Raw genomic sequence first — 12,649 nt, forward strand, 5'->3', positions numbered from 1 at the left:
TGAGTATCTACCGATACCGATATTTCCCGATCCGATAAAAAAAAAAATCCTTTTTTTTAACTTTTTTTAATTTTATTATTCAACAAACATGATCATGTTCACGTCTTAAACTCATACTGAGGCCTTAGTTTTGGTTTTAAATTGCATATCATCATTCATTTATTTATTGTCACACAGAGCAGAAGAATTTTGCCAAAACAAACCAATAGTAGCCAGCTGCAGAACGGCAGACCAGCCACACTCTCAGACCCAAACGCATTTCCTTTGATTTAATTATACATCAAATGATTTATGAAGTTAACTTTTCACCTGGATAACGTCAACATTCAGGGTGAATGTAATGTGAGAAATTGGGATTAAAAAAAATTTAAAATAAAAAAAAAATTTAATTTGGGTCTGAGACTGAGAGTGTGGCTGGTCTGCCGTTCTGCAGCTGAATACTATTGGTTTGTTTTGGCAAAATTCTTCTGCTCTGTGTGACAATAAATAAATTAATGATGATATGCAATTTAAAACTAAACTAAAACTAAGGCCTCAGTATGAGTTTAAGACGTGAACATTGTCATGTTTGTTGAATTAAATTTTTTTTTTTTAAATGGCAGATTATTATAATTTTTTTTGCCGATCCCGATCTTCGGAAAATCACGTGATCGGCCCCGATCACGTGATCGGATCGGGACATCCCTACTCCTAACTTGTATGTCTCCACCATCTCCACCTCATCCCCTCGGATAGTGGTGGGAGTAGGGGGCCTCTTCTTGCCGTCTTGCTGATGTTGAGTTGGAGGTGGTTGCCGTCGCTCCACTCTACAAAGCTCTCCACCAGGGCTCTGTACTCATCCTCATTGTCGTCTGTGATGTAACGTAAAACGGAGAAGTTGTCTTAGAACCTCTGTAGGTGGCACCCGCTTGAGTTATGGCAGAAGCCGGAGGTGTAGAGGGTGAACAGGAAAGGGTGACAGCACAGTTCCTTGGGGGGGGCGCCGGTGTTGCTCACCACTCACCAGCACATCTGACTGGCTGCTCTGCATGCCTTGTAGTTGTTGAGGGTGCTGCTAGGGTGTCCCTTCTTGCACACCGGGACAATGCAGGAGGTCTTCCAGAGCTGGGGCCCCCTCTCCAGCCTCAGGGAGAGGTTGAAGAGGTGTTAAAACGATGCTGCCAGCTACCCTGTGCATGTCTTGAGCACTGGACAGCGCTGTAGTTTAAACGACAGCTTAAACTACAGTTTATACTACCTTAAACTACAGGTTATACTACCTTAAACTACAGCTTAAACTACCTTAAACTACAGCTTATACTACCTTAAACTATGGCTTAAACTACCCTAAACTACAGCTTAAACTACCTTTAACTACAGTTTAAACTACAGCATATAGCCTACATCCCAGTCCTGATGTATGTATATTACAAGACCTTATTCACTTACATTTAGTAAATCAATGCATAATAGTAATGTGTATTCAATTATATTGTATCTCTCTCTCTCTCTCTCTCTCTCTCTCTCTCTCTCTCTCTCTCTCTCTCTCTCTCTCTCTCTCTCTCTCTCTCTCCTCTCTCTCTCTCTCTCTCTCTCTCTCTCTCTCTCTCTCTCTCTCTCCCTCTCTCCTCTCTCTCTCTCTCTCTCCTCCCTCCAGCTCCAGGGCCTGACATTGAGGCTCCCTCCCCCTGGCACCTTAACCATCCCCCCCTCCCTCCGCCTCAAGCCCCCTCCCTTGGCCCCTCCTCCCCTCTCTCGTCCTCGCGCCCCCGCCTTCCCCCCTCTCAGGCCACGCCCACAGCCCAGCACCGTGGCAACAACAGGGATGCATACCACGCCCACTCGCCACCTCTCCGTCCCGCCCCCAAGTAAGTCACCAAGTGGTTGCAATCTATCTGGGTGTGGTGGTGTGTCTGCTTGTGCAGTGTGTGTGTGTGTGTGTGTGTGTGTGTCTCCGAAACAAGTAACCAAATATTGGAATGCTGTGTTTCTCGTTGTGTATTTCCTCATCGCTGCTGTCGGGACAAAACCTCATAACTCCAAAAACCCAACTTTTCAGCAGATGAAAAAAACGAACATAGATTTGAGGGTGAATAGAGTTAGGAGGTTTAGACAGATGATCGGTTGAATGCTTTCCCATTGTTTAAACTTTGTAAAACCCACACACACATATGGAGGATGATCTACGGAGTTGATTTATATAATAATAAAAAAATTCAAAAAATGGAGTTATGAGGTTTTGTCCCGACAGCAGCGTCATGTTCTCTCTCTCTCTCTCTCTCTTGCTGCAGCGCTCTACTCCCACGTTAGAGCCGTCCCTCTGAGACCTAGGCTGCACTTTCCAAACGGCCAGAGGGTGGTTTCCCCGCGGCAGAGCGCCTCTTTCCAGCCGATCATCGCTGCCCCTCCTGCCTGTCCGGCCCCCTCTCACGTCGGCAACACGCAGCTGCTGACGGGGCCGAAGAGCTGTCCGTCATCTCAAACCTTACTCGTCGCCATGCAACCACAGCCCACTTCGGTGTCCATGTCCCGCCCCCCTCTGACGCCCTCCCCCCATTTCGAGCAATCCCCGTCCGCGGCGAGGCAGCTGCAGATCATCGCCCTCTCCTCCGGCCGCCAGTCGCTCTCTGCCCATAGTTTACACGGACAAAACGCTGTCCAATCGACGCCTCTCGTCGTGGAATCTCCTGACCACTCACAGCAGACTTTTAGTGGCGAAGACCCGTCCCCTCCTCCTCCTCCTTGCCCTCCTCCGAACCCCTCGATGCCAAAAACGAGCTCCCCGCTGCTGCCCTCGCCCCCTTCACTGCTCTGCGTGGCGTCCCCACGGGGGCAGGCCATGAGCCCCCAGACGTACACTCCCGTCGTCGTCCACCAGGGGGAGAACCAGAGCAGGCCCGGCGGCGGCGAGAGGGGGGAGCAAGGAGACGAGGGGAGGTGGGCCGGGGGGCCGAGACGAGGGAGCGTAGAGGGAGGTGTGGGGAGAGACACGCGGCTGGAGAGAGAGCAGGAGCAGCGGGTTGGAGGGATGGAGACGACGGAGGGGACTCCTGCGGATCAAACAGAGCGGAGGGTTGAACTGGACAACAAGGAGGAGAAGATGGAAGGAGTCGAAGAAGGCCAGGGTGGAGGAGGAGGGGAGGAGGAGGAGGAGGCCCCCGCCATGGACCAGTCTGAACACCTGACCGACCAACACCGGCACCGGCACTTGGAGCCCGGCCAAAAGACAAACCCACACCCGCTTCCGGTCCGAGAGCTCAACCCCGGTCCTCCTAAACCCGTTCCAGGTCCGGTCTCTATGCCAACCCTGGCCCCGGAGATCTCCGCTCAGAGCCAGAGGTTGTCTGATGATCCTCCCAGGGACCTTCACTCCGCCAGCCAGGAGGACCTCTGTGAGCACATGTCAACTCAGTCAGACAACCAGTCAGGTGAACCCCCCCCCCACATTCACACATCAGTCAGCCGTACAGGTCAATGAATCAGGACCACAACTCACAATCCACTAGCTTTCAATGGTAAATTGGTGTTAACCCTTTCACTATCCACTGTAAGAAAAAAAGCTGCAAGAAAACGGTAAATGTCTGGCATCAATTGGTTTCCAAATGCTTACTGTCAAATGACAGTAAAATCAAATACATTTACAGATTACAACAATTTCTATTCTATTCTATTCTACAGAAGGTTAACCCTTTCACTGCCACATGACAAAGGGTTAACCCTTTCACAACCACACTACAGAAGGTTAACCCTTTGTTAACTGTCTGTAGTGTGGTAGTGAAAGGTTAACCTTCTGTGGTGTGGTAGTGAAAGGGTTAAAGAGACTCCGAGTTCGATTCCCGGACCCGCCGTCATTTGCCGAATGTCTCCCCCTGCTCTCTCTCCCGTTTCACCCTGCAACTGTCGGTCATGCTTGACCAGGAAAGCGATAAACGCTAAAAAATAAAGTAAAAAAAAAAAAAAAAGGGTTAAAGAGGGCTGCCGTCTGAAACAACATGACTGTGTCAACCAGCCCACAGGTCACAGTGCAAAGTGCAGGTCACAGCATCGATTTTTACGGATAGAAAGCAAATGCACTGGCAAACCCAATGCTGAGTAAAGGTAGAGCTCCTTTCTACCTTTGAACCCAAACAAGTGAAATGAAGCCTTGCTTCAAGTGATGTTCTTGAGCTTTATTTAGCTTTGGGTTTGCAGGTACATTCTGCCACATTCACTTTTTTGGTCATTTTTCTATTAATATTTAATACCATTTTGGACATGATTAAAATAGTAAGCCTTTTCTTTTATCAGATCGGAATTTACCTATCTCAAACCCTGCCCTCTTTTGTTGATCCTCCAATCACAACTGTTGCCTCCCTCGGAAAAGAGGGCAGGGTTTGAGATGGGACAGTTGGAAGCACAAGTCATAAGCACTCATGAGTTATACCTTATTTCTATTGGCTTAGTTGCCTACACTGTTAAAGTCTACATTTCAGAATACAATGGGGCTTAGCTGTATATTTAGGTTATTGTATTATATGAATGTTTATATGTTTATTTTTATAACCTTACATTGAAACGGCATTAGGAATATTGATTGGATTTAGATAAAGTCATTGAACCATCTTATTTGTCATAATAGAACATTCTAGAACATTTGTGATGTCACAGTATGATGTCATAATCAAACATTCTACCGTTTTGCTGTGGAAAGAGACTGGGAAAATACAGTTTTCTTACCTTGTAGTAGTGACGTGAATATTTAGGAAAATAGCTTTACGATCACTTCTGTAAAAAAAGACTTCGCTGTGGAAGAGAAATAAACCATTTGGATATCTTTGTTTCACACCGTAGCGGCTGTGGACATTATTTTTCTTTATCAATGAACGTACTACTCACGAGTAAGCAACTTTAACCAGTAGAGTGGACCGTCGGCTCTCATATCTGCAGTTATTCATTAAAAAAATATATATATATCCCATATGCAGTCTACCTTATTCATCTTATTACTCTCTCGCTCTCTCTCTATTTTCTGCAGCGCTGTCCAGCCTCTCCTCTCAGTCTCCTCCCTCCTCGCCCTTCATCATCCCTCCTTCAGACAACCCCGTCGCCCCCCTCCTCCTCCTCCTCCTCCCTGCTCGACCCGCCCGTCCGGCCGACCTTGGCCGTCCACAGCACATCGGCCAGTCGCTCCAAGGGGCCGAGCACCTCGACCAATCGGAGGAGGATGAGTGTGAGGCCTCAGGCCGAGCACAGGGTGGGCCGTGGGCGGCTAAAGCCTGGCCGGAGGGAGGGACACAAGTCCTGACTCACCTGGTGGAGGGTTTCGTCATCCAGGAGGGACTACAACCGTTCCCTGTAGGAACACACACTCACACACTCACTCACTCAAACACACAGATGCACAGGGAAAAAACATTCCTGTGTCCTACAGTCACTAGTGTCTACAGTCACTAGTATCTACAGTCACTAGTATCTACACTCACTAGTATCTAGTCACTAGTATCTACAGTCACTAGTATCTACAGTCACTAGTATCTAGTCACTAGTATCTACAGTCACTAGTATCTACAGTCACTTGTGTCTACAGTCACTAGTGTCTACAGTCACTAGTATCTACAGTCACTAGTATCTACAGTCACTAGTATCTACAGTCACTAGTATCTACAGTCACTAGTGTCTACAGTCACTAGTGTCTACACTCACTAGTATCTACACTCACTAGTATCTACACTCACTAGTATCTACACTCACTAGTATCTACAGTCACTAGTATCTACAGTCACTAGTATCTACAGTCACTAGTATCTACAGTCACTAGTGTCTACAGTCACTAGTATCTACAGTCACTAGTGTCTACAGTCACTAGTATCTAGTCACTAGTATCTACAGTCACTAGTATCTACAGTCACTAGTATCTACACTCACTAGTATCTACAGTCACTAGTGTCTACAGTCACTAGTATCTAGTCACTAGTATCTACAGTCACTAGTATCTACACTCACTAGTATCTACAGTCACTAGTATCTACAGTCACTAGTATCTACAGTCACTAGTATCTACAGTCACTAGTATCTAGTCACTAGTATCTAGTCACTAGTATCTACAGTCACTAGTATCTACACTCACTAGTATCTACATTCACTAGTATACAGTCACTAGTATCTACATTCACTAGTATCTACAGTCACTAGTATCTACAGTCACTAGTATCTACAGTCACTAGTATCTACAGTCACTAGTATCTACAGTCACTAGTATCTACAGTCACTAGTGTCTACAGTCACTAGTATCTAGTCACTAGTATCTACAGTCACTAGTATCTACACTCACTAGTATCTACAGTCACTAGTATCTACAGTCACTAGTATCTACAGTCACTAGTGTCTACAGTCACTAGTATCTAGTCACTAGTATCTACAGTCACTAGTATCTACACTCACTAGTATCTACATTCACTAGTATACAGTCACTAGTATCTACATTCACTAGTATCTACAGTCACTAGTATCTACACTCACTAGTATCTACATTCACTAGTATCTACAGTCACTAGTATCTACAGTCACTAGTATCTAGTCACTAGTGTCTACAGTCACTAGTATCTACAGTCACTAGTATCTACAGTCACTAGTATCTACAGTCACTAGTATCTACACTTACTAGTATCTACAGTCACTAGTATCTAGTCACTAGTATCTACAGTCACTAGTATCTACAGTCACTAGTATCTACAGTCACTAGTATCTACAGTCACTAGTATCTACAGTCACTAGTATCTACACTCACTAGTATCTACAGTCACTAGTATCTACAGTCACTAGTATCTAGTCACTAGTATCTACAGTCACTAGTATCTACAGTCACTAGTATCTACAGTCACTAGTATCTACAGTCACTAGTATCTACAGTCACTAGTATCTACAGTCACTAGTATCTACAGTCACTAGTATCTACAGTCACTAGTATCTACACTCACTAGTATCTACAGTCACTAGTATCTACAGTCACTAGTATCTACAGTCACTAGTATCTACAGTCACTAGTATCTACACTCACTAGTATCTACACTCACTAGTATCTACACTCACTAGTATCTACAGTCACTAGTATCTACAGTCACTAGTATCTACAGTCACTAGTATCTACAGTCACTAGTATCTACACTCACTAGTATCTACACTCACTAGTGTCTACACTCACTAGTGTCTACACTCACTAGTGTCTACAGTCACTAGTATCTACAGTCACTAGTATCTACAGTCACTAGTATCTACACTCACTAGTGTCTACACTCACTAGTATCTACAGTCACTAGTATCTACACTCACTAGTATCTACAGTCACTAGTATCTACAGTCACTAGTATCTACAGTCACTAGTATCTACAGTCACTAGTATCTACAGTCACTAGTATCTACAGTCACTAGTATCTACACTCACTAGTGTCTACAGTCACTAGTATCTACAGTCACTAGTATCTACACTCACTAGTATCTACAGTCACTAGTATCTACAGTCACTAGTATCTACACTCACTAGTATCTACACTCACTAGTATCTACAGTCACTAGTATCTACAGTCACTAGTATCTAGTCACTAGTATCTACAGTCACTAGTATCTACAGTCACTAGTATCTACACTCACTAGTATCTACAGTCACTAGTATCTACAGTCACTAGTATCTACAGTCACTAGTATCTACAGTCACTAGTATCTACAGTCACTAGTATCTACACTCACTAGTATCTACAGTCACTAGTATCTACAGTCACTAGTATCTACAGTCACTAGTATCTACAGTCACTAGTATCTACACTCACTAGTATCTACAGTCACTAGTATCTACACTCACTAGTATCTACAGTCACTAGTATCTACAGTCACTAGTATCTACACTCACTAGTATCTACAGTCACTAGTATCTACAGTCACTAGTATCTACAGTCACTAGTATCTACAGTCACTAGTATCTACAGTCACTAGTATCTACAGTCACTAGTATCTACAGTCACTAGTATCAGTCACTAGTGTCTACAGTCACTAGTATCTACAGTCACTAGTATCTACAGTCACTAGTATCTACAGTCACTAGTATCTACAGTCACTAGTATCTACAGTCACTAGTATCTACAGTCACTAGTATCTACAGTCACTAGTATCTACAGTCACTAGTATCTACAGTCACTAGTATACAGTCACTAGTGTCTACAGTCACTAGTATCTACAGTCACTAGTATCTACAGTCACTAGTATCTACAGTCACTAGTATCTACAGTCACTAGTATCTACAGTCACTAGTGTCTACAGTCACTAGTATCTACACTCACTAGTATCTACAGTCACTAGTATCTACAGTCACTAGTATCTACAGTCACTAGTATCTACAGTCACTAGTATCTACAGTCACTAGTATCTACAGTCACTAGTATCTACAGTCACTAGTGTCTACACTCACTAGTATCTACAGTCACTAGTATCTACAGTCACTAGTGTCTACAGTCACTAGTATCTACACTCACTAGTATCTACACTCACTAGTATCTACAGTCACTAGTATCTACACTCACTAGTATCTACACTCACTAGTGTCTACAGTCACTAGTATCTACATTCACTAGTATCTACAGTCACTAGTATCTACAGTCACTAGTATCTACAGTCACTAGTATCTACAGTCACTAGTATCTACAGTCACTAGTATCTACACTCACTAGTGTCTACACTCACTAGTATCTACAGTCACTAGTATCTACAGTCACTAGTATCTACAGTCACTAGTATCTACAGTCACTAGTATCTACAGTCACTAGTGTCTACAGTCACTAGTATCTACAGTCACTAGTATCTACAGTCACTAGTATCTACAGTCACTAGTATCTACAGTCACTAGTATCTACAGTCACTAGTGTCTACAGTCACTAGTATCTACACTCACTAGTATCTACAGTCACTAGTGTCTACAGTCACTAGTATCTACACTCACTAGTATCTACAGTCACTAGTATCTACACTCACTAGTATCTACACTCACTAGTATCTACAGTCACTAGTGTCTACAGTCACTAGTATCTACACTCACTAGTATCTACACTCACTAGTATCTACAGTCACTAGTATCTACACTCACTAGTATCTACAGTCACTAGTGTCTACAGTCACTAGTATCTACACTCACTAGTATCTACAGTCACTAGTATCTACACTCACTAGTATCTACACTCACTAGTATCTACACTCACTAGTATCTACAGTCACTAGTATCTACAGTCACTAGTATCTACAGTCACTAGTATCTACAGTCACTAGTATCTACACTCACTAGTATCTAGTCACTAGTATCTACACTCACTAGTATCTAGTCACTAGTATCTACAGTCACTAGTATCTACAGTCACTAGTATCTACAGTCACTAGTATCTACACTCACTAGTATCTACAGTCACTAGTATCTACACTCACTAGTATCTACACTCACTAGTATCTAGTCACTAGTGTCTACAGTCACTAGTATCTACAGTCACTAGTATCTACACTCACTAGTATCTACAGTCACTAGTATCTACACTCACTAGTATCTACAGTCACTAGTATCTACAGTCACTAGTATCTACACTCACTAGTATCTACAGTCACTAGTATCTACACTCACTAGTATCTACACTCACTAGTATCTACAGTCACTAGTATCTAGTCACTAGTATCTACAGTCACTAGTATCTACACTCACTAGTATCTACAGTCACTAGTATCTACAGTCACTAGTATCTACAGTCACTAGTATCTACAGTCACTAGTATCTAGTCACTAGTGTCTACAGTCACTAGTATCTACAGTCACTAGTATCTACAGTCACTAGTATCTACAGTCACTAGTATCTACAGTCACTAGTATCTACAGTCACTAGTATCTACAGTCACTAGTATCTACAGTCACTAGTATCTACAGTCACTAGTATCTACAGTCACTAGTATCTACAGTCACTAGTATCTACAGTCACTAGTATCTACAGTCACTAGTATCTACAGTCACTAGTATCTACAGTCACTAGTATCTACACTCACTAGTGTCTACAGTCACTAGTATCTACACTCACTAGTATCTACAGTCACTAGTATCTACAGTCACTAGTATCTACAGTCACTAGTATCTACAGTCACTAGTATCTACAGTCACTAGTATCTACAGTCACTAGTATCAGTCACTAGTGTCTACAGTCACTAGTATCTACAGTCACTAGTATCTACAGTCACTAGTATCTACAGTCACTAGTATCTACAGTCACTAGTATCTACAGTCACTAGTATCTACAGTCACTAGTATCTACAGTCACTAGTATCTACAGTCACTAGTATCTACAGTCACTAGTATCTACAGTCACTAGTATCTACAGTCACTAGTATCTACAGTCACTAGTATCTACACTCACTAGTATCTACACTCACTAGTATCTACAGTCACTAGTATCTACAGTCACTAGTATCTACAGTCACTAGTATCTACAGTCACTAGTATCTACAGTCACTAGTATCTACAGTCACTAGTGTCTACAGTCACTAGTATCTACAGTCACTAGTATCTACAGTCACTAGTATCTACAGTCACTAGTGTCTACAGTCACTAGTATCTACAGTCACTAGTATCTACAGTCACTAGTGTCTACAGTCACTAGTATCTACACTCACTAGTATCTACACTCACTAGTATCTACAGTCACTAGTATCTACAGTCACTAGTGTCTACAGTCACTAGTATCTACAGTCACTAGTATCTACAGTCACTAGTATCTACAGTCACTAGTATCTACAGTCACTAGTATCTACAGTCACTTGTATCTACACTCACTAGTGTCTACACTCACTAGTATCTACAGTCACTAGTATCTACAGTCACTAGTATCTACAGTCACTAGTGTCTACAGTCACTAGTATCTACACTCACTAGTATCTACACTCACTAGTATCTACACTCACTAGTATCTACAGTCACTAGTATCTACACTCACTAGTATCTACACTCACTAGTATCTACAGTCACTAGTATCTACACTCACTAGTATCTACACTCACTAGTATCTACACTCACTAGTATCTACAGTCACTAGTATCTACAGTCACTAGTATCTACAGTCACTAGTATCTACAGTCACTAGTATCTACACTCACTAGTATCTAGTCACTAGTATCTACACTCACTAGTATCTAGTCACTAGTATCTACAGTCACTAGTATCTACAGTCACTAGTATCTACAGTCACTAGTATCTACACTCACTAGTATCTACAGTCACTAGTATCTACACACTAGTATCTACACTCACTAGTATCTAGTCACTAGTGTCTACAGTCACTAGTATCTACAGTCACTAGTATCTACACTCACTAGTATCTACAGTCACTAGTATCTACACTCACTAGTATCTACACTCACTAGTATCTACACTCACTAGTATCTACACTCACTAGTATCTACAGTCACTAGTATCTACAGTCACTAGTATCTACACTCACTAGTATCTAGTCACTAGTATCTACAGTCACTAGTATCTACACTCACTAGTATCTACACTCACTAGTATCTACACTCACTAGTATCTACACTCACTAGTATCTACACTCACTAGTATCTACAGTCACTAGTATCTACACTCACTAGTATCTACAGTCACTAGTATCTACACTCACTAGTATCTACAGTCACTAGTATCTACAGTCACTAGTATCTACAGTCACTAGTATCTACACTCACTAGTATCTACACTCACTAGTATCTACACTCACTAGTATCTACAGTCACTAGTATCTACAGTCACTAGTATCTACAGTCACTAGTATCTACACTCACTAGTATCTACAGTCACTAGTATCTACAGTCACTAGTGTCTACAGTCACTAGTATCTACACTTGACATGGACACTCATCCCACTTCCCCCGCTCCTAGACCCTGATATGGATATGTTTGTATAATCTATATATAGTACTGTATGTTATGTATTGACTGACGTGTTTTAGACTACAATATCTATCGTCTACGTCTACGAGGTCTTACTAGCCCCTGGTACCACCGTGTGTTCATAGTTCACAGTATTCCATTACGTCATCATTGCAGACGTCCAAGTATGCAGATTATCATAATCAAATTGTTGTGGTTGTTGTCGACCGCGCACTGTAAAAAAAAAAATCAGTAGTTGTTTTCAAATAGCTTTTTGCACTGGATTATTTAGTTTTTCAATCAACTAATTGGCGAGTGAATATTAAATATCAAGTTTACATCACTTCTATTTAGTTGATTTAACTGCTATTTAGTTGATTCAACAAAACTAAATTAAAAAGGGAATCTAATATGAGTGATATAAACTTGAATGTTTACATTCACCCTCTTCTATTTAGTTGATTCAACAAAGAAAAAGCCAATGCAAAAAGGTTACTTGAAAGTAAAGGTTGAGATGACTTATCCTTACAACTTTTGATTTCTTCAATTCAATTCAATTCAGTTTATTGTCATTGTATAATGAGCGAGGCACATATACAACGAAAATTGTCTGTGTTGTCAATCAGAGACAGGACAGGGCTATCAATAAAAAACAATATAAATCATAATCGTCGACGGGGCGCCCCCCGGTGGCGCACCACGTATATACGCTCAGCGTAACCGCAGCGTCCTGGGTTCGAATCCGACCCAGGGCATGCGC

At 42.3% G+C, this 12,649-nt stretch overlaps 1 protein-coding gene across 5 annotated transcripts in view; it reads left to right on the top strand.

Moving 5' to 3' along the window:
- LOC311238089 (polyhomeotic homolog 3) overlaps positions 1–12,649 on the top strand; it is a 36,116-nt gene that overhangs the window by 9,965 nt on the left and 13,502 nt on the right. For all 5 annotated transcript variants that reach the window (XM_084326065.1, XM_084326062.1, XM_084326066.1 and 2 more), the window contains 3 exons: positions 1,637–1,847; positions 2,271–3,407; positions 4,994–5,313. In XM_084326065.1, the coding sequence (XP_084182191.1) occupies positions 1,637–1,847; positions 2,271–3,407; positions 4,994–5,313 (1,668 nt within the window). The remainder of the gene's footprint in view (positions 1–1,636; positions 1,848–2,270; positions 3,408–4,993; positions 5,314–12,649) is intronic.

The sequence above is a fragment of the Notolepis coatsorum genome (assembly GCF_963971535.1).
Source record: "Notolepis coatsorum genome assembly, chromosome: 12".
In the NCBI taxonomy this organism is placed as follows: Eukaryota; Metazoa; Chordata; class Actinopteri; order Aulopiformes; family Paralepididae; genus Notolepis; species Notolepis coatsorum.